Source organism: Dermacentor albipictus, chromosome 5, assembly GCF_038994185.2.
Source record: "Dermacentor albipictus isolate Rhodes 1998 colony chromosome 5, USDA_Dalb.pri_finalv2, whole genome shotgun sequence".
NCBI classification, from domain to species: Eukaryota; Metazoa; Arthropoda; class Arachnida; order Ixodida; family Ixodidae; genus Dermacentor; species Dermacentor albipictus.
In genome coordinates, this window is record NC_091825.1 from 167,786,977 (window position 1) to 167,810,187 (window position 23,211).

General features: G+C 45.6%; 2 protein-coding genes and 1 long non-coding RNA gene across 3 annotated transcripts in view; 2 read left to right on the plus strand and 1 right to left on the minus strand.

Annotated features, from left to right (window-relative positions):
• The window catches only part of LOC135904036 (NADPH azoreductase-like), a 171,510-nt gene that overhangs the window by 14,641 nt on the left and 133,658 nt on the right, over nucleotides 1-23,211 (plus strand). The window lies entirely within an intron of this gene.
• On the plus strand, nucleotides 9,043-10,837 carry LOC139060611 (uncharacterized). The gene is made up of 2 exons (XM_070539763.1): nucleotides 9,043-9,317; nucleotides 9,688-10,837. The coding sequence occupies exons 1-2, from the start codon at nucleotides 9,052-9,054 to the stop codon at nucleotides 10,481-10,483; spliced, it is 1,062 nt and encodes a 353-aa protein (XP_070395864.1). The 5' UTR covers nucleotides 9,043-9,051; the 3' UTR covers nucleotides 10,484-10,837.
• Nucleotides 10,753-13,249, minus strand: LOC135896676 (uncharacterized). The gene is made up of 3 exons (XR_011514964.1): nucleotides 12,950-13,249; nucleotides 11,857-12,013; nucleotides 10,753-11,441 (listed from the first exon to the last, which is right to left on the minus strand). It is a non-coding gene; the product is annotated as an uncharacterized lncRNA (long non-coding RNA).

Here is a 23,211-nt window from a genome sequence, read left to right on the forward strand (position 1 = left end):
GTCGGCGTTGGCCGTGAGTGATAAATCCCAGCAGGCACTTCATGAATAAAAAACAACTTGCAACATGGGCTGGGTGGGAATCGAACCAGGGTCTCCGGAGTGTGAGACGGAGACTCTACCACTCAGCCACGAGTTTTTTTTTTCTTTATTGCCAACTTGGCACAATACAGTGAAAAACACCATCATAACATCACATTAAAAATGCTAGCTTGTGTCTGGCTAGCATAAGTGGGTAAAAAAACGCTTTACGGTCAGGAGTTCGTCCAGATAAACACACCAATCTGGCTTTTCTTCCTTCTGTTTGTACACATCTCGTAAATATGCGATGCTTTCGTTGAAGTTGTCCCGGGCTGACCTCGCGTTGACGTCCGTATTACGCACTGACATTCTGGTTTTCCAAACACTGTGCATACTAGAATCATTAGCATATCGTACGGCACACCTTCGCTTTCGACGGGAAGAAATCGAATGCCGTAGGGTGTAAGCGGCAGTTCCTTTTTCAGGGTTCTTTGCAAGATGTCCCATAAGAATACGGCATCCCAACAATCGAGAAACATGTGCTCGATTGTTTCAGGCCTTTTGCATATTACACAGTCAACCGACCATGGTACCAACAACCCTTTTTCCTTTAGCCACGGTATTGTAGAAAGTGTGCCACCATGGAGCATGAAAAAGAAAGTTTTGACTGACGATCGGATAGTCATACTTTTAAGGGGGTATGGTAGGGTGCATGAACTATCTTGGTTTCAGCTTTATATCTCAACAACTGTTCTATATATTAGCGTGAAATTCTGCACGCTCAATAGCAATAGCGTTGGCCCTAATTGGTGTAATTTTTTACTGCAGGCCTTTTTTATTTTTTGTGTAGTGGAGAACCAAACTTTAAGCTATGATGGAAAATAAAATGTACCTTTTCTCAGAAACAAAAAACAGCATGACCGTGAAATTTCGCACAATAATTCTGTATAATAGTGGGTCTAGCTGGAACCTTTAAAAAATGCTTTGCTACATTTACGTCACAAGAAAAAAAATATTGCCGTCACACGTCTCGTACTGTGGAGGGTCTTTCTAATAATCTTTTCTTTTTTTAGTTATAACTGAGTGATTTTTTTTCACACATTTAGGTTCAGATTACTTGCAAGGGATGTGAGTATATTCTGGGAAAATTTCAGCGCAATGGGCTGAGTAGTTTTCCAGAAAAGGTACATGAAATTCCGAAAATTTTGAAAAAAGTGATTTTGAGAAAAACGCATTTTTATGTTTGCACCTTCACTACAACCGTTCCACATGCACCAGCAGAGTACAGAAATTTTCTGGCTTTCTTGGTGTCTTCCCCAAAGCCTTTCTTCATGTTTACGTAAACGTAAACATGAAGTAAACATAATTACGTAAACACTGAAAAAAAACATGTTGTAAAAACAACATGTAAACAAACCTTCGCGTCTGTCACGTTTAAATACCAGGCGGCGCGCTTTTTGGCGCCATTTTTAAATGGCTTAGAGTGCTCCTACGCGCTCGCCGCGCCACTGTTTTGCTGCCCACAGTGTGTATTATTTTTTATTGATGAAATAAAAAAATCAGTTTTTTGGTCGATTTGCCCTACTATACCCCCTTAACCCTTTTTAACACATTGCTGCCTGGCCCAGGATTGTACATCCTTCGATACAAGGGAACAGGCATCATCACATCAATTAGGTCTTTGTAGAGGCGTTTTCTCTTGACCTCGCTGAGATATTCCATTGAAAATCTTACTTTTAGAAACTGGACAGCCGCAACAATTTCATGCATGTATCCGCGGACATTGCGTTGCATATGGGCGCATGATGACACAATGACATCTGGCAATGCGTTCGCCAATCTCACTTGCATAACACTTCTTAAAAAAGGATTTCTTTGATTGCGATAATATACGAACCTAGAGACAATTTGTCTCACGAACAAATGAATCAAACCCAGTCCTCCCGATCGCACTGGAAGGAACAAATTTGTGCGGCTCACCCTTTCCCATGATGAGTTCCATACAAAAACAGCCAACACTCTGTGCAGTCGTTGAATACTCATGCGCGACATGTGTAACGCTTGCAAAACATACCATACTCGAGCAATAATAAAAATGTTACGCACTGTGGCACGGGAAAAAATTGATAGGTCTCGTCCTCCCCAGTTTTGTGTTTTCTCTCGAGCCTTGTCTGTCTGTTCTTTCCAGTATTCTTGTGTATCCTTGTAGTGTTGTAGTGGTGCGCCTAGGTATTTACTTGGAGTAGTCGTCCACTGAATGTTGGCGTACGTGACTGGCACACTTTCCCATTCACCATGCCAGAAACCCTGACATTTATTCCAGTTTATTCTGCTCCCTGTGTATTGACAGAAAGCTGTGGCATCTTTTATCGCATTTGTTACACTTTCTCTATCGGTACAGAAAACAGCTATGTCGTCGGCGTAAGATAATATTTTGACTTCACAAGCCATAATACGAAAGCCTCTTATTTCCTCATTTTGAATCATCTTTAAACAAAATGGCTCTAAATAAATGCTAAAAAGTAGTGACGACAGAGGACACCCTTGTTTCACCGAAGAGACGACATGGATGCTTTTGCTGACTTGTTTGTTAATTATAATTGAGGCAGAGCATCCAGTGTACGACATTTTTACACCTTCCAGTATTATTTTCCCTACATTTACATATTCCATAATGGCAAACAATATTTCGTGCGTTAAAGGTCAAAAGCTTTTTCCAGATCTATTTGGAGCATTGCCACGTGGTTGGAAAAAACATCACAACACTCAAAAATATTTCTTGCTATATGAATGTTCGTCGTTATGCTCCTACCTTTAATTCCGCACGTCTGGTGTGGTCCGACTATATCTTTAATAAAACCTTGTAATCTTCTTGCCAAGACCTTCATGAATATCTTGTAATCTACGTTAGAGAGGGTAATTGGCCGGTAAGAACCTACCAATAATTGCTTAAGTCGGTCGTCCGTTTTAGGAATGAGAATGATATGTGATTGACGGAAGGAAAGGGCAAGCTCTTCTACGTCATATGCCTCTTGTATTACCGCATGCAATGCCTTAGCTATAGGAGTTTTAAATTTCTTATAAAACGCTGAACCCAGTCCATCGGGACCGGGCGACTTTCCGGGGTTCAAATCATCGATTGATTTTTCAATTTCCTTTAATGTAATTGAGGCTTCTAGGACTGATTTTGCATTTTCATCTAGTTGCGGCATAAGTGGAAGAAAAGCGTTTACAAATCCCTTGTTTACTTCTTTCCTTTCACCAAACAATTTCCGAAAGTGCTCTACGAAAGCGTCTTCTATATCACTTTTCTTATCTGTGACTACACCACAGTACCTTATTTCTTTGATTTCTTTTTTGGTCGCGTATCTTTTTTTCGTCACTAAGGGCGCGTTTGGTGGGCGTTTCGCCCATCCACAAATGCTCTGCACGAGCCCGTATCACTGCTCCTCTATAATTTTCGACATCGATAAGCTCAAGTTGTCGCTTGACGTCTCGAATTTCTTTACTGCGCAGGCCAGGGGTAACGCTTTCTTGGCTGATCAAGAAGTCTAACTGGGCTTGCAGTTCTTTTTCGTGTTTTATTTTACTGTGCTTAAGTGCAAAAGCCCGTTCTATCGCCTTAATCTTTATTTTTTCTTTGAAACGCTCCCATCTGCCAATTATGTTCTGGTGATCTTCAAGTAAGTCATTAAGGTTGTCCATTGCGTAATCTACGAAAGGTTTGTCATCCAATAGATTATCATTAAGTTTCCAGAGCTGCCAATTAAATGTACTTTTTCTTTTTTCAGCTCCAAGCGAGAAAGACACTAAGCTGTGATCGCTGAAAGAAACATGATTGACTGTGTAATTACTGCACAAAGGTACAAGAGCTGTCGATATATAAGCTCTATCTAGTCTAGCGTGGCTATTTCCTTGAAAATGAGTGAACTGGGGGAAGTTACATGAAAACAAAGACCCCACGTCATCTAAATTGTGTTCACCCACTATTGCGCTTAAAAATATTGCATTTTTATCTCGAATAGGTCGTTTGTTCACTCTATCTTCTGGTTCACAAACACAGTTGAAATCACCCAGTAATATGACCAGCTTATCGCATGGCAGGTGTTTTTCCATTTCCTCAAAGAACACTCGCCGGTCATGTTCCTTGTTTGATGCGTACACGTTAATCACCCTCCAATTTTTCATTGCGAAGGTGAAATCACAAACAATATAACGACCACTCTGACTGACACTCAAAGATTCCTCAACAATCTCAATAGAATTTCGAAGAAATAGAGCACAACCTGCTGACAAGCCTACTGCATGACTTATGGCAACATTGTACCGATTTCTAAAAGGTGATACCATGCGATCACTTTGTTCCTGCGTTTCTACCTTTGCCTCTTGAACTGCTACGATATCCAGCTCATTTTCTAACAGCAGGCGACTAAGCTGGTACTGACGTCTCCTAGACGCCAGACCTCTGACATTTATCGTCGCTATGCGTAGTGCTGTGCCTGATTTTAACGCCATTTCTTTTTATATATTCTGCAAAATGATCGCATTACAGTACCCCTTTAGAATCTGAAAAATTTGTTAGCATAGTATAACACTTACAGCGAAGATGAATCTTGTAGACACATCACGTATGCAGCACAATGTGCGCTATAGGCATCTTCTAACCGGAAGGCTTCACGACACTTGCAAATGAGTTCGCCCAGAGTCCCCACGTCTTCCCGAAGACCCCAAAAGGTTGCGCTGCGCGGAGAGTCGGCGTTAAGACGGAGGTTTTTCCGCCGGCCGCCGCTCAGCGGAAAAATTCGGCCTCTGCTTCACTGAAGACCGTCTTATGCCGAGCCCCTTCGGCGGTGGTTCTGTCTCTTCAACTCCTTTGTCTGCTTCCTCGACGCTCTCCTCCAATGGCCGCTTGGTGGGCTGTCCAGTGAGGCTTTCGACGACGTCCATGCAGGTCTCTTGGGTTTCTTCCACTTTTGTATCCTCGCTGATAGGTTGACAGGCGTCCTTCGATGTGGTGGCTTTTTCCACGGCCTGGTCTTTGGTATCCCGTTCGCGCTCTGCTGGTTGACGCCTTTCCTCCAAAAAGGGTTTGTTGGCTGCCAGCGTTACCATTTTGCGGACTGTGGTGTCCTTTGACGGCTTCGAAGCTTCTTCAGCGTCGTTTTCATCCATGAGAAGTTCGGATGAATCCTCGCCACTCGTAGGCCCAGCGACGCTGGCGTACGCCTTAGGGCATTGACCTTCTTCATGTCCGAATCTACGGCAGGCACTGCATTTTGGAACCAGGCAGTCACGGCGAATGTGCACCGTTGCATGACAGCGCAGGCACATCGGCGGACGGCCTGATACGACCACCAAAGCTTGTTCACCTGCGACGTTTAGCTGGTGTGGTAGATCTTCCAGCTTAACGCCTGCCTTGAGACGCATGGACACCAACCTGGTTGTGGACCCTTTGTCAGTGATTCCGTGTACTCGCCAACGCTCTCTGCTAATTTCTGTCACTTTTCCATAAGGAAGGAAGGCCACCCGCACGTCATCATCTGGAACGTTGTGCAACAGCCAGTGCACTTTCATCCTCACATCTTGGTTTCCAGGATCAATGACGACGCAGCGCCGGCCCTTGACCTTCAATTCACTCGCGGCGAGTAACTTCTTCACGGCTTCGGCATTACTGAAAGTTACGGCCCACACGTGGCTCATCCGATACGCCCCTAAGGCGATCACTTCAGGAAGCAGCGACATACCAGACAACGCGTCGCGAAAATCTTCGACTCGGTAAGGCCGCGCTTGAACATCTCCGTGAAGAAAAACTGTATTAATAACAAAACGACCTGTTGGCAAATTCGGCAAAATCAACTCGTAGCCTTCTTCAGATGAAAAGTTCCTGTTGCCGCGGCTGGCAATAGCCGCTGTAGCCGCTCCGACGGAGCCCGTCATCGCACGTCCGTCACGCTCGGTGGCCGGAAGTAGACCACTCAGCCACAAGTTCGATGCTTCAAAGCGGTACAAAAGCGTCTCTAGTGAATGCGGTGTTGCCTTAGAAACGAGCTGTTCCTAAGGCTGAGGCGTGCGTCGCTCGCTCAGGCGCACATTTCGTTGCCGCGCCGAACGCGGCGCTGCTCGACGCTCACCGCGTCCGATGAGGGGCGCGTAGTCGCTGCGCCGTAGCCCACTCTTACACCCCTTGGCGGGTCGACGGGAACGCTGTCGCGTTCCACTCTTGAAGGCGAAGCTTAAGCGTCCTCCAATTTTTCGTCCGCGGGAGCGGCTGCATTGTGCACGTTCGGACCGCCAGGCTGGCGCTGCAGGCGTCGTGAAAACTCCAGCGCTGGTTCCCCATAGACCGTTTTTCCGTAGGCGCCGCCATATTGTGAACGCAGTGGTGCCGCCTATGAGCAGCGCCATACTGGCTTGGGTGAAAGCGGTCTTTTGCATGGCACGTATACGCTCGGCGGCTGGCGTTTGTTTTCGCGGTCGTGCGGTCTATTTAGTATGACGTGCGTTTTCTACGTGGTAAACGGTTCTGTGAGACGTGCTGAAGTGGTTAAGGTGTCATGGCCGGAATTTCTGATGGCGTTGAGGTGGACGGAACACGCAGCGCAATGTATGCGTGCATATTTGAGCCTACAATCAGCCGCAGAGATCAATTGTGTATTTCTGAATGTTCCAATCACTAATGTGACCTTATTGCAGTATTATACTCTATTTCTAAGCTGCGGTTTAGGAGCCATGAAACATACGCGACGATCGTAACAGCGTGGGTACCGTTCTGCTACGATAGGAGCTGTACTGTTTTACTTTGACAAGCGTTCAAAGTGTTCGCTGCAGGTTACATTGTGTGTCTACTTGGTTGGATGGATGAGGTTTCCACCCATGAATAAAATATATTTGGCTAGTAATAGCAGCATACCTTACAGTCTGAATTAAGCTTGTCCAGCAAAGCGACCGTTTACGAATTGCACGAGCGTCCTAAGCAGTAGTAGGTGCTGGATTACAGATATATTTGTTCTATATAGCGCATGGTCCAAGCATACGGCATCAGCGGTTATATATTTATAAACGTTGTGCGGCGTTAGCCCGTTTTCTCTTGCTTTTTAGAGAAAGAGGATGATAAACGAATTTCTTTTTTCGGTTGTGTTCGTTCAGTTCTCTGCGACGCACTCACACGTATTACGGAAATTTTGCGCTCAAAAATAGCCATCGAATTATTTTCATGCGAACCCTCTCATATATATTATGGCTGTATACAGGCCAAAAAGGTAATGCCGAAGCATACAGCTTATATATGTATCGTGCTGGCTCACCAACCGCAGTGATTGCTGTGTTGAGCAGCGCCATGGGCCTCATGCAGCAAGGCTAGCGTAGACATATGGTAATTTCAAGCATACTAGACTTGAAATGCGTGAGAACGATGCCAGTGTATCACAAATATTTGATAGCGCCTGCCGCTCAGATGTTTCGTTGTTGCCTTAGGTTGGCCGTGCACGAGCATGTGCTCTTATGTTTTATGTTTTACTCCCTATAGACCAGAACACGCTAGTCTCGCACCCAGACTAACCGAACGCATACTCTCGCACCCGGGTTGCCCGGTCGACCGGCGCCGTTTTGTACTGGGCTGCCAAAGTGTGTTCGCCGGCGACCAGTAGACATGGCAAGCGCCAGCTCTAGGGCTCCAAAGTGCGGAAATGTGCCCGTTCACACGGATCCAAAGTAGAAGAAGTCATCTGGGCATCATTGCGTCGTGTTTGGATGCCAAAACAACCAGCGGAAAAGGAGCAGGTTGCTTAGCGCTGTTTGCGAAGAGCACAACACACGTAGGGAATCGTGCCGGTGCGGTGTTTTCAGCCTGCGCCGATTTCCATCCGCAACGAAGAATGCCAAGCTGCGCCACCGGGGGATAGCTGCAGTGAATAGGAAGAACTACCAACACAGTGAAAATGCACGAGTGAGTATTCGATCTGTGTATATTTTGGTGCCACGTTCAACTTTGCGCCTTACAAACGTAATACGTGTAACACGCAGGTTTGCTCCGAGCACTTTCTGGGCAACAAGCCTACAGAGCAGAATCCCGCGCCGGTGCTTCGCCTTGGCTATAACAAAAAGGCAAGCCTTTTCGTGTTTTCATTCAGGCAGAGCTCCCGACGGTTAAGCGGAACAGTTGAGTTTGCGGTTAGCGATACTTGCAGCTGGTGCACGGAATGACCATTAAGCGTGAGCAACAAGTTGTAGGCCTTGCTGGTGAGCGTTATTGCTAATGAAAGTAAACCGAAATCTGCTCGTCACGTAGCATGCGTCCACAAAAACGTAAACGACGACTACTCGTCGCCGAAGGTGTTCTTGCAGCGCACCTACCTTTACGAGCTGGTGTTACAGGTGTCATTCGTAACGAATTCATTTGAGCCTCCTGAGCTCTAAACTGCGTGCGGGCTGTTATGCGGGGCAAAGCGCAAAATATTTCCGTTCATATGGCGATGAAAATAAGGTGCTTAATTATTCTTGTATTTTGTAACAAAATTTTGATCGTTCTCACTAGTTTTTTTTACTGTTTTCTTTTCTAAGGGAGCGCCAACAATCCGATGGCCTCGCACAAGCGAAACAGGTCTGGTACCAGGTAGCTGCAGTTGGTGGGGCTAATTTCTTGGAATGCAGGTGCGGTTGTTGTCTTGTACCAAAGGGGTCCTGATGATGCAGCTTTAAGTAGGGATGGTAATTTTACGTGCCCTGTCATGGTTTGTGCAACTGTACAACACCTGCATCTGTCATGCTCACCCTGTTATGCTATGTTCACACTACGGTCGTAACGCGCGTAACAGCCCTTTCGGCATATCGAACGTAACGGCTGTAAAAAACGTTACGGCAGTTAAGCCGGCACCTTTGTTCACATTTACTGCTGCGTAAATTACGGCTTTTACAACAGGCCAATCAAATTTAGAGCTGCAGAATCGACGTCACCAGCGGTCCAATATGGCTCCTGTCAACATGCGAGCGCTGGCCGAGCTCGAAGAAATTCACGCTCAAAACAAACTTGTAGTCATGTATTCAATCGCCCGAAGACGACGAAGGCGACGCAGAAGGGTTTGGGTGCGGCAAGTATTTATCGACAGAGCAGTGGACGGCGATTTTCACAACCTTTTCGCCAAGCTCCGAGTTGGTGACGCTGCGATGTTTCACAACTTCATGCGCATGTCGCCCCAGCAGTTCCGCTTCCTTGAAAACCTAGTGAGACCACTCATCGAGGTTCGGAGCACGCATCTGCGGCCATCGATTTCCTCGGCGGAGCGTCTTGCAATAACTATAAGGTAAGCACGTTGATGCCTGATAGCAGCAAAGGTTCAGCCAGGGGAGTTCGGGCAGGATACCTAGACAAAATGCAAGGCTGCCAGTGAAATGAAAAGAACCGCGAGCGCATGGCTTATTTTAGTAAGAGAGATTACATATAATTGCATTCCTATAACACTATGAGCAGCTTTAGTAATTTTAATATTTTTAAGCAGCTTGTGTTGCACACGGCGTACATATATTCGCACTAATTTGGCCCACGCTACTCCTATTTGCAGTGGCCACTAGAGCACTGTTTCGCTAAGTGGTTTGGCCGTGTTGTTTACTTATAGTAAAGCTTGCCTTTCTTGCCGCTTTTTCGACCTTCATACATGCTTTCTCTCTTTTTAGGTTCCTAGCCACTGGAAACAGCTACCAGTCTCTGTCTTACAGCTTCAGGGTCGGAAAATCGACAGTTTCGACACTTGTTCCGAAGGTGTGCCAGGCGTTATGGACCGTTCTTCAGCCTAGATTTTTGAAACCACTAAATGAGCAAAGCATAAAGGCTATTGCCGAAGAATTTTATTGGAAGTGGAACTTTCCGAACTGCGCGGGAGCAATTGACGGCAAACATATTCACTTAGATGCGCCTCCGAACTCTGGTTCCTTGTACTTCAATTATAAGCAAGGCTTTAGCGTCAACTTGATGGCGTCCTGTGACGCCAGTTACAAGTTCACTTCTGTTTATATAGGATGCTACGGACGTGAAAGTGATGGTGGTGTATTTGCGGCGTCAGAGCTGGGGAAGTTTGTAGATAATGGACACCAGAATTTGCCCTCCCCTTGTGCACTTCCAAATGGAGGCCCAGTGCTCCCTTATGTGTTTGTGGCCGATGACGCCTTCCCTCTCAAGACAAATCTGATGAAGCCATACCCTGGCATGCAAGTGGCCAACAGTGCAAAACGGATTTACAACTACAGGCTCTCAAGAGCTCGTAGGTGCGTTGAGAATGCTTTCGGCGTTGTGTGCGCGCTGGAGGGTGTTGAGGAACCGAATGAGCCTCTTACCAGACAATGCCGTCCTAGCAGTAGCTGCCTGCTGTTGCCTGCACAATTTCCTAATGCAGGAGGGAAGACAGGCTGGTGGCTACTGTCCTCCGCAGTTCGCAGACACCAACGGAAGCTCAGGAGAGCTTATTTCAGGTGACTGGAGGAATTCCACCCCACCACTCCCCCAGGCGTGCCGGCAAGGTTCTAATACCTACTCGAGGAATGCAGCAGACGTGCGCGACAGCTTTGCCAGCTACTTCCATGGACGTGGTGCCGTGCCATGGCAGTTTACTTGAAGGAATGAGTGTTCTCTACGTTCACCGTGAACGCATGATAATTTATTTTGATTTGTTCGAGAAACAACTATTTATTTTGCTCACAACCAAAGAACAACAGAAGATAGAAGCAGTGTGTATTTTGTGGAAGAATACAGCTGAGCTCCAGCATAAAAAAATAAATATCACAAATTCTATGCAATATGCCCTGGCAATAAAATACTTTGTTTAGAGCACTTCCTGTGCCTTTTTCAAATGCTTTCATTGTCACTTCCCGGCACAGAAGATGGGAAAGCAGCTTCCATTAATAACTTGTGAACTCGGAGCTTTGTCATTTCTTTCTTGCGGTCATGCAGTCTGGCTAAAAGTGGCTTCATGCTGAGCAAAAAAAGTTCATCTTGATCGGTGTTCGATGACGATTTCAGTTAATTTAGCCGCTCCCTATTTTCTATTAAGGCCGTGACCATTAGCTCATCAATGTTGGCTTGCTTCCTCTTCTGGGAGTGTCCTTTTTTGTTGCCTGTAGGTTGGGTGGGGCAAGCAGTGGCACACGGGCTTGAACCGGCCCCGCTTTCAGAAGGTCCTTGACGATTACCTTCAGCCAAGTCATTGTCGCACAGTGAGGTTGACGGAGCTAGTGTGTCGCCGACTTCTGTGACATCTGTAGCTTGGGCAATGGGAACGTCTTCAACTAGACTGGTGTCTTCGCTGCCGTCCATATACAATGACTGAAACAGTGCCTCTGGCGACGTGCTCGAATCACTGCTTGGAGTCAACGTACACAGATGTCGTACTTCCGGTGCCACATGGCTGGGTCCTCCTTGCATGTTGGACACAGTGCTGCGTTAAAAGAAATGAGAGCAACATCTGTGACCACCAGCATTAGGTGTCCAGTTAAGAGGGGAAGATGCTATGCATTACGTGCAAATTTTCTGGATGTGAGGCATTTCAAAATTATTCAAACATAAACAATGAGTTAAAGTGGCGTTGAAATGGACGCGATCATATTTTTTCCATTAAGCTGTTAGTGGGGACCGACATGTTTAGGCTGTTCAAAATAATTTTTCCACTTCAGCGTGCCAAACAAACGTGTGCACAGGAACAGCACGAATTGAAATAGAATACTATTCAAGAGATAAGGGGGGCAGAGAAAACGAGAGAAGGATCGGGGCATGCACACAGAGCAGTGCATAGCGGGCGCTGAGCGCACCGACTGGCAATGAGCAATTAAAAATGCAAACTTCAGGTAGCGCACCTTCTGCTCTGGATTGCGTCGTTGAGAAATGTCAGGTTGTCAAAGAGGGCCCACTTCTTCTTTACGGCGTCAGAGCTGCTTCCAGACTTCACGTATGTCTTCCGCAGCCGAAGGAACTTCTGTCGGAGGCTCTGCCATCTGTGTTGAATGTCAGGCACTGCATGCATGAAAAGAGAAAAAATACATAGTACTCTGTTACCGATTTTCTTAAAAACGAATGAATATATTCGCCAGTGGGTACTCCATCGGCACATTACAATTCAAGGTTGTCCATTTGAAGAAAAGAAAAAAACTACTGAAACATACTGGCGGGACGTAGAAAAACAATACAGCCCACTAGCTCCGCTTTGTTGTGAAGATCAGTATGACACTTGTCACAACGCGCCCGGGTTTTGTGGCATCTTGATTACCGAGAAAGGGAGCGAGCATTATCCGTGAAATGTAATCCGAAATCTCAAATACTTAAAACACGACCAAAACATGATTTCACCCAACGTGAAAGTGTCAAATATTTACGTGACAACTTTGAAAGTCATATCGCATTATGCACACTTCATTAAGCGCTTTCGCGAGTCTACCGCTGCGTTTCGTGCAGGGTAGCCTTCATAACATATCCCAAAATCACTTGCAGCGACCAGACACAACCATCGTGGTCGTAAATACTCTCCCTAAAGGCTGATTCACACTAGGCCGACACGACACCGATTTTGGTCTGCCGACTGTTGGCGACCGCATTTTCCTTCCTTTAAACCGTTGGCCACGCGTTTTCCGTCCTGTAAACTGCCGTCGACAACCGTCGGCAGACCAAAATCGGTGTCGCGTCGGCCTTCTGTGAATAAAGCCTTAACCACTTCACTTAGACCGTTTCACAAAGTTTACAAAACGTCATACGGTTGAAAACTCGCTAGCATAAAAAAAAGCGCCCAGGGAGACAGCACGCCGCTGAGCGAATTGACGCACGCGACACGGAGCAGCCCCGGCAGATCGCAGCCGGGCGACGCCGTCACCGAGATAAGTGGCTCGTTTTTATACACTTCGAATGTTCTCCTAAGTCACCGTCATGCCCACAAATGTTACATTAAATTTTACTTACCGCTTTGTCCCAGCACTGTGGATACCTGCTCCCATGCGTCTTGCTGACGTTGTTTGTCCCTGTACGCTCTCAGACGCTGGTCAAAAAGCACGGGTCGCTGACGTATACTTCTTCAATTAACAAGTCGTCGCTTGTCAGTGAGTCCATTTTGCACACCCTTACACTGCCCACAAACGCACAGCGAACAAACCACATGAACTCTGAAAACAGTGTCGCAAAGCGCACTGCACAAATTTTCACGAACTTCGGTTGGCGGTGCGAACAACAGAGCCAACCTAACCATGCGCACGGAATGGCGGAACGGCATCGCCGGCGCCCGGAGCTGTCTGCAGACGGGAGGACGGAAGTGTCGTCACCGGTTGTAGAAAACCGAAAGCTTATCGGTCATTGGCTGTGTCGCAACGGTCGTAACATAACAGTCGTAAATGTTGCCGAACCTTTAACACTCTCACCCACGATTTTTGCGAGAATTGCGCACGTTGGTACCTTTACGTTCGCAGTCTGAACTAGACGCATACGCTTGTTGCGCTTCCGCTTACGTATGTTACGAAAAATCGGCGCCTTACGAACGTAGTCTGAACATAGCATAATACGGGCTTTGACTGCACATGTAGTTGAACATTATAGCTACTGTAGTACCTCATTTTCCAATGAGTGCAGGTTTAGCATCATATGCTGCTTGTTCGAGTGCTGTAGGCTTTTGTTCTGAATGTTAAGTGGTTGCACGATACAATTGGCCTGGTGTATTTTCTATTTCATTTTGAGAGGACTTTATATCTTCGCAACAGTGATGGCATGGGAAAGAACTACAACCCTTCTTACTATAACATCTATTTTGTTTTCAATGTGCAGGTGGTGAAGGGCAGGCGTCTGCTAACCAGGCAGTCAAACGACCTCGCCAGTTGGTTGCCAAACGCGGCCAACCCAGTAGAGACCATGACAAACAAGACCAAACTGAAAGTGCAGATGACAGTGTTCTGCGTGCTTTAATAATATATGGCACCAACACAGTGCTGTGAATTCCTTCACAGGTTACGTGCCAAAAAGCTCACACGTGTTCTAGCATATAGCGCGCGGTTTGTACAAACGTAATAGCGTACCTACCCGATGTATTCGCTTCTGCAGTCTGCACAGCACTCAGTGTGGCCATTGCGGACTTGCATGAGGTCTTGAAGTTTGATTGAATCCAGACAGCGAAAATGACAGGTTAGAAAAAACTCGAAACACGCCTTCCGCCCAGCTAAAAAGCCCAAGTTTCGCTTCCGCGCCGGGTCGCATCTCCCGGCGTGGCAGCCCAGACCTGCTACTTCGCGGCGCTTGGGATAGATGGCGCAACCGGCGCTCATCAATATGGCGGCGCCCTTTGAATTCACGGTGTTCTGGTGTATACGCCAATCGATCAGACAGTGAGCTGATTTACCATTTATTGCTGGTAATACAGAGACACTGGTTTTCTTTGTTGAATTAAAATCGATATAAACACAATAGTAAACAAGACATACACCCACCGCGACTGATAATGCGCGCACACCGCGGATGACAAAGCGCGTCACATTTTTGCGCCCCCAAGAGATATTTCCGCCTACAGTAGTTACCGATGCACCGAAAGGGTTCCCTGACGACCTCATATGAACGAACATGGCGTAAATTTCACAAAGTAAGATCTTAGACATCTCGAAATCGTTCCGCAGCACACGACAGCATTACTTTCAAGCAGCGCCGCGCCCGATCGCCCAAGCCAGAGAGGAGGAAAGGAGGTTGCCTGAGCACTGATAATGACGCCACAGATGGGAGAGCACGTGGCCATGGGTTGTGTACATAAGTGTATGTATGCCTTCGAATAAAGTTAGTTGTGAGTTCAGCGCTGTCCTGTGTGCTCCTGCCTTCCGTCTTCGTCTTTTTGCGCTGCCCCTTCAAGATGCTCAACCAGTACCAACTCGCCCAAATGTCGATCCTTCTACAGCATATTTCTATTACATCGGGCTCTTTTACTCGTCCTAGCAACTACGACCTACAGAACCCCAGTAAGCTCGCGTCTATGATGGCAGTATGCGTATGCAAAAGCAGGATTCTTTCATGGCACGCTCGATACGCTTTGTGCTCCCAAGAAGTGCAGTCGTTGAGCGGCTACCTACAACCATCGACTGGTCATACCAAAAGGATTTGCAGACTCCTGCGCGCAGAATGGATGAATCAAGCCCGATACCTCAAAGATTGCCTCCGCACAGCCTGCTGGCAGGAAAAAGACAAAGGCAAGAGCAGAAGGGATTTCCTGGAGTGGCGTAAGACATCCTATCATGTAGCCGATTGGTTGTGGAACAGCGCTTGGCCTACCCTTCCAAAACCACAAAAGAAGAAGATGCCCGAAGCAAAAGTGTTGGTTCTTGGCGACGAGAGTCTAAGAGAAGAGCACAGAAGAACCCTTTGTCTCAGCCCGAAATTCGCCCACGAGCCAAGCTTCACCCCGGGGGACCGACGAAGAAAGACCACGCTTCATAGCAGAGTGTGTGGACGCGCTGGGACGATCAGGAGCGAGGCGCTCGAAAAATAAGACTGTAAACAATTATGTAGATTATGCTGTGAGTAGAAACCTTCATATTTTGACCTCTGATAAGGAAGGCTTTTTTGTTGTAGTGCCAGAGAATATCTTCTGCAAAAAAGCGCGAGATGCAATAGAAAACAATTTCAGAGCAATAGATCTGAAGCCCGCTGAAGTTAAGGAGCGCGCACTGTCGCTGCTGCACAACCACAACCTAGAGCAACTAGCTTCATCAGTAAAAAAGGCAAACAGTCTGAATTTGGACATATTCTTCGCAGCAAAGACCCACAAACCGGACATTCCATTTCGAGCAATAGTCACGGAAAGGGATACTTGGCAGCGGGTGGTCTCGGGATACTTACAAAGGCATTTGCAATCATTGGTGATCAGAGATCCGTTTGTGGTAAAAAACTCGGATGATCTTATCAGCTTCCTCATTCAATCTAATCCTGGTAATTGTAATATTTTCAGCATAGATGTTCAAGACATGTACTATAACATTCCACATGACGAACTAATGATAAGCGTTAAACTTTGTATCACCGAGGACAATGATGAGCTTAAATTTTCTAGCAGATGTGGTGTGTCTGTCAGCAGTTTTCTTGAGATTTTCTCTTTTTATTTAGCTTCAACTGTTGTTGAATGGAAAGGATATTTATACCGACAAAAACCTTTTATTTAGCTTCAACTGTTGTTGAATGGAAAGGATATTTATACCGACAAAAATCTGGCATTTGCGTTGGGTCCAAGGTTGCACCGGTACTGACTAACATTTTCCTAGGCAGCATAGACAGAAATATAGAAAGTAACCTAGATGACCGAACATTAGAAGTGCTAAGATATGTTGATGATTTTCTGATCTTTGTGAAGAGTACTAATTTCCAACAAATGGTTCATAATGTACTTCAAGTATTCCACAAATGTGGCTCAGGGTTAGTTTTCACACATGAAGTGCCGGATAAGAACGAACTACAATTTTTAGATACTAGGCTCAAGCTAACTGATACGCATGTATGCTGGATGTATTGCCCAAGGTCAGAAAAACCAATTTTAAATTTTCTCTCCGCACATTCCAAGGTGGTAAAAAACGGCATTGCGTTTTCGGTTCTATTTTCCGCACTCTCTAAATCTTGTTTTCACAAGACGTCTAGGAGTTTCTTAACACAACTGGAACGTTTGAGAGCGGCAGGTTTTTCGAGAGGATGCTATCCGCATGACAGTACAGAAGCTTGTCAAACATGAAAAACTAGGAGCACCCACAAGAATAAATAATTCAGAGCCTGCCGACAAGAAGAAAAAACTGGTTGTAATTCTATATGTACATGAACTATCACATAATCTCAGGAATGTAGCAGGCAGATTTGATATAAAGGTTGTTTTTTTTCGCCCCTAACAAGTTGATCAAAATTTGTGTTAAGATCGATAGGAAATTGGCCCAGGCTGCCTCCATTCATGCTGGGAAAGGCTGTACTGTTAAGCATACTTCCCCGTTTGTGCACTGTACATAGAATGGGAGTTGTTTACGAACTTCCGTTTTCCTGCGGTCACGTATACATCGGTCAAACAGGTCGATGCCTCAATATTAGATTGTCTGAACATAGCCGCTCACTAACGGGTAATGCCTACTCGCATGTCGCGCGGCATTGCTCTGAGCATGGGTGCACTCCAATATATAAAGTCACCACAATACTTTCCACGCACAAAAATCAGACTACGAGGGAGATTATTGAGGCCTTCTATATCAGGAAAAAAGGGTCGCGTTGTGTAAGCATGCCATCGATAAACTTGCATGATAGTGAATTTGAATTTTTAAGCCGCTTCAAAACGTAGCATTACATCAAATGGTTTTGCGTTTTTTGCCTGAGCACTGATAATGACGCCACAGATGGGCGAGCACGTGGCCATGGGTTGTGTACATAAGTGTATGTATGCCTTCGAATAAAGTTAGTTGTGAGTTCAGCGCCGTCCTGTGTGCTCCTGCCTTCTGTCTTCGTCTTTTTGCGTTGCCCCTTCAAGATGTTCCTCCGGGACCCGGCGGCACCACCAGTCGGCGATCGGCTCCGCGACAGCCACAAGCGTCATGAGGCCCCCACTTAGCTGCCTCCAGGACGTTCGTTAATAAAACGGAGGCAGCCTTACCTTCCCCTTTTGCAATAACACCCCTCCACTTTCCACTGCAGCGTTTTCGGCCCATTTTAATGTGGAATAAACGTGGTTTCATTCATTCATTCGCACTACCGTACACCCCTTGAAGACCCTCCTCTCCTTTTGACGCTTCCGGAACGTCACTCAAGTGCGGAGGTATGAGGGAGTTTTTCAGCGCCTCCTTGACCTTTTTTTGGGATGCTTAAGCGAGCCTCATCTCCGCAAGGAATGTCCTCCGGAAGAGTCGTTCCTTCTACTTTCGCGATGCAATTGCTCTCTTCGCCTGCCACGATTTCTTCTTTAACAACCTTCAGTCTCTGATTAGTCTCTAATTTCTCTGCTAGCCCCCATTGAAATCCTCAGGCTTCACGAACGCAGGATGGACAATGTCCATTGTCGCAGCTGTGTCCCTAAGTACCGTACACGACATTCCATTCACTACAAGGTCGCGAAGGTAAGGTTCTAAGAGGGCCAAGTTGTCATCGTTGCCATGCACGAAAGCAAAAAACAATGCTAGGCTTCCGACAGCCGTTCGCAAGGTGTCCAGGCTTCTACAAACAGAAACAGACAACCCGTTTTCTAGCCTCAAACGCTTTTTCTGTTTTTCTTTCGTCCTTTACTGCGGTGTTATTCTCTCCTCAATTATCGGGCTGCACGTCCTTGTCCCACCTCCAGCTTTTTCGTGGTGAACGTGGCGCCTGTTTTCATCTTTACTGAATTTAGTGAATGGCCTTACACGCGTTTTCTCGGATTCGCGACATGCCACGAATTCATCTGCTAGCACTGCAGCGCGTTCCAAGGCTCTTTTGCTCGACCTTTCTTGAATCCAAAGGCGCATCTCTTCGCTCAAGGACCCATAGAACTGCTCGATGCAGATTAACTCAACAACCTTGTCGTGACAACCGAACGCGTCTTACTCTTTTAGCCACTCCTTTAAAAGTGGCTTTTAGGTTGTAAGTGAAATCTTGAAAATACTCGCCCGGCGTTCTAGCTGTCTCCCGAAAACGACGACGGAAAGCCTCCGCTGAGAGCCGATATTTCCTTAGCAACGTAGCTTTTAATTTCTGATAGTCATCTGCGTAATCTCTCGTTAGCATTGCAATTATTTCGGTTGCTTCGCCAGGAAGAACGGTCAGAAGCTGTTGTGGCCAACTCTCTAGTGCCAACCCTGTTTTTCTCGCAGGTTCAAGTAACGAGAAAAATCCCATGTCATCGTTTACCTTGTACGACGGCATGAGATCCCCTATTTTTCTTCCTGCTTCACCTGAACTTCTTTCATTTATGGAGATGTTATTGCCGATTGCATGGCCAGATCCCGCTGCACGACTAGTTCTCTTAGCTTTAATTCATGCATGAGCTCTCTGTTCTTGTCGTTCCCGTTTTTCTACAGCTTCCTTTCGATCAGCTCTCTGCTCCTTTCGTTCCATTATTTCTGCAGCTTACTTTTGATCACCTCTACCTTTCTTCTACAACGTTTTCCTCAACTTTTTGCCTTTCTTTCTCATTTACTTGCCTTTCTTCTGAAGCATTTTCTTCAGATTTCTCAGCTCGTTTCTCTATTTCTTCTCATGCTTCTGCAATTACATCCTCAAGAGCCTCGCACTTCTCAATCGCCTCAATAACTTGCGGCTTTCTCTTACTTTTCCGACCTCAATTCCCAGCTCTCCACATAGTAATAACAGCTCTGGCTTTCTCCATTTACTTAAATCCATGGTAAATTCCGAACGAGGACTTCCTCACTCTGCTGTGACGTGAGGAAGCTTTCAACAGGAGCCTCCACGCGCATACACTAATTTGCCGTTTTAGAAAACACACGAGCTAAAACCTGGCAAATTCTCAAAGAATGTCAGGCGCTCACCATTCTGCTGAAGCCAGGACAAAGGGTGCAGTATCGCCTTGCTGCCATCTAGCTGATACGATCTCTCCCCGCAGGGGCGCCTGCGTCAGCAGGCGTTTGGTGTGTTGCGTCACCACGTACCCGAGCACACGAGGGTTGGACCGAGGGTAGCCGTGCGCGGCTTAGCCGTGTCTGGGGAAAGGGGGATCCTGGGGATTGAGCCGATGCTGGGTGTTTGGACCTTTAAGGCCCCCCGGCGGAGGCAACGCACCCCTTTGTCCTCTGCTTCACATAGACGGCATCTCCAGACTGACCCACCTGGATTTCTTCAGAGGGCACGGCAGCTTACCAGCGGACAACATGCCTAAATCGCCATAACTGCTTGTGCAGGTTTTTCGGTGGTTTTTCGCCGTGGTGTCTACAGCGAACAACAGGACTGAACCAGGATTCTTCGATGTGCCGCAACGTGGCAATGACACTACGCACCGTCTACTTGTCAACGCCCACCCTACAGGAGTGACGTCATCGCTGGACAACCTAGAAAAGGCCCAGCCCGGCATCGATTTCTTCAGAGGGCACGGCAGCTTACCAGCGGACAACATGCCTAAATCGCCATTACTGCTCGGGCAGGTCAGTCAGCTGGGCAATTTGCCCGCTTATCGTAGCGATGATAGGTTTCTGTTGGTCCTGCCATGTCCTCAAACGTGTTTTGCTATTTTGTCTGATTGCTGGTCAATGCTCATGTTATTGCTTGTGTCAGGTGACATATAACAGAACCCTGGGCCCAAGGCTAATGAAATGTTGCAGGTCATTATCGATAGACTGGAAGAAAGCGACCGCATAAGAGGGGAAATTGCTGCCGCTAATGCTAAAACTGATAAGTTACAAGGAATTTTGACAATGTTCGAGGAAATGAGCAACAGAATTAATAAATTAGAATCGGTTGTCCAACAGCAAGCATTGAAGTTAATTGACTACGAAAACAGAAGTAGGCGCAACAATCTCCTAGTATTTGGAATCAATGAAAGTATTGATGCAACAGAAGCCAAACTCAGAGAACAGGTCCTAGACGGTATTTTTGACAATACTTTGGGGGTCCCCGTCAGGACAGTAGAGAGAATTCACCGTATTGGAAAAGCGAAACCGGATAAACCGAGACCAATTATTATGAAGTTCTTTGATTCTAGGGAAAAGGACAGTGTTCTAAAGAACTGTTTTAAACTGAAGGGCACTAATGTTCAGGTTAGCCAAGACTATGCTAAAGAAACAGCGGAAATAAGAAGAAAGCTTTGGGAAAGTGCAGCATCGGATCGGTCAAAAGGCGCGAAAGTCAAGCATATCTACGATAAATTTAAAATAAAAGACAAAATGTACACTTGGGACCTCACTAACGATAAGCGCATACCATATGGATATAAAGAAAGTAGATTTGGTAAAGAAAAGCAAAAAAAGTTTGAAGTGGCAGGCTGCCCGCCTGACCCAGACGATTCAACAAGTTCGATGGTGACGCCCGGCTCGTCACCTACGTCATAGCTACGTTTTCTTATTTAAATGCACGCAGCATAGTTAACAAAACAACTGACCTAGAATTTCTGCTGCTTTCACAGAGCCCTTGTTTTCATAACGGAAACTTGGCTGCACTGTCGGATACAAGATGACGCAATTATTCCCCCTGGATACAAAATGTTTAGGAAAGACCGCGATTCACGTGGAGGAGGAGTGTGTATCATAATAAAGAATTCTGTCCACGCGGCTCTAATTGATAGTGACATCGCTGAAACATTTTGTTGCAGAATTTCCTTTCAAAGTGTCGTTTATCTAGTCGGTACAATATATCGGCCACCTTCGACTTCGTTTGACTTCCTAAACCGATTGAACACATTCTTGTGCAACAATGTACATAGGAACACGCGGTTAATTATGGCCGGAGACTTCAATTCACCGCACATTAACTGGCAAGACCTACTCTGCAGCAGCGCTGAAGCATCCAGCGCTGATAAACTACTAGATATAATGTTTTCTTTTAATCTAAATCAAATCGTTCAAGAGGACACAAGAATAACTTCTAGGTCGCGGTCATTGTTGGACCTAGTGTACCTATCCAATAATATAGAACATCATTTGTTGACAATTGAAGACGGTATTTCCGATCACAGAATGATTGTAGTGAATGTGGCTACTAGCAGTATGTCCCGTATGAAATGCTCTCCTGTAATTAGGGTAAAGGACTACAAATGTGCTGATGACAATTCAATATTAGATTTTTTGGAATTCTCGTTTCGCCAATTTGAGCACCATTCAAAGGAAAAAACTGTAGATGAGCTTTGGTAGGAATTTCAGGAAATAGTAAACCATTGTACGTGTGAACCGATTTGTGCCAACTCAAAAAAAAAAAAAAAGTCTAAACGACGCCGACCTTGGATTAACCGCGGCATGATTCACATGAAAAGAAAACTAAAGCGACTGCGTAAAAAGAAAAAGGGTTCGGACGAAATACCGAGACTTCGCGCAGAGTTGAGGCGTACTCTGACAGTATCCAAAAAGCAATTCTTTGAACACTGACAGGGTTCCTAAAAAGTTCTCCACAAAAATTCTGGAGATATCTCAGCAGTAGGAAAGATAAAATTGAAGAAATCGTAAAGGACAACATAAAGTTAACAAAGTCTGCGGACATTGCCGAACATTTTAACTACTTCTTTCAATTTGTGTTTACTAATAATACAAACATGAATACAGACGAGCATTTACTATACATTACACATTAACCAATGGAAAATCTGGAAATCAAACAAGAAGGGGTGTTCCAATTGCTGCTGAGTTTAGATGGAAAAAAACCTAGTGGACCCGACAGAATTTGTCCTGAATTTCTGAAACGCTATGCTGAATGGATGTCATACTACTTAACGATACTTTTCGAGAAATCATTACATACGCATTCTCTACCCACAGACTGGCGCAGGGCCGTAGTTGTACCACTGCACAAAGGCGGTGATCGCACACTTATTTCACTCACATGTATCAGTTGTAAACTTCTGGAATACATCATCGCAAAACATATTTTACAATTTCTAGAAGTGAATAGTTTACTTTACTCATACCAGCATGGCTTCCATACTGGACTATCTACCATTACACAATTAATTGAGGTAGTTCATGATCTCGCTGCCGCCTTAGATGAGAAGCACCAGATTGACGTCATTTGTATAGATTTTGCGAAAGCCTTCGATAAGGTTCCGCATAATAAGCTGATCTTTAAACTGAGAGAAATAGGTATCGATGAAAGATTAGTGCTATGGATAAAAGAATATCTAAGTGATCGTAAATAGACTGTAACATTAGATGGCAACCGGTCGAGTCCACTCCAAGTGCTTTCAGGTGTTCCTCAGAGGTCAGTCTTAGGCTCACTGTTATTTCTTATATATATATAAACGATATCTCTTCTGTTGTTGAAGAATCGGTAAAAATGAAGCTTTTTGCAGAAGATTACCTAATTTATTCTACCGTAACCAATGTTCAGGATCAACTCAGGATTAGTCGTTGTTTAGAAAATTTCAGCCGATTGTGTAAATTATGGGGTATGAATATAAACTAGATTAAATCAACATACACACATATGACTAAGAAAGTAAACGTTCTGCCTTTTAACTATTACATCGATGGTAATTTGTTAGTTTGTGCTAACCAGTTTAATTATTTAGGTGTTACAGTTACGCATAATCTGACACGGCATACGCACTAGAA

What these genes read in the sequence shown, in the direction of transcription:
- LOC139060611 (XM_070539763.1), top strand. Translation starts at nt 9,052, where the DNA reads ATGTATTCAATCGCCCGAAGACGACGAAGGCGACGCAGAAGGGTTTGG. An exon ending in CGTCTTGCAATAACTATAAG is followed by an intron (nt 9,318 to 9,687) that starts GTAAGCACGTTG and finishes CTCTCTTTTTAG; the next exon opens with GTTCCTAGCCACTGGAAACA.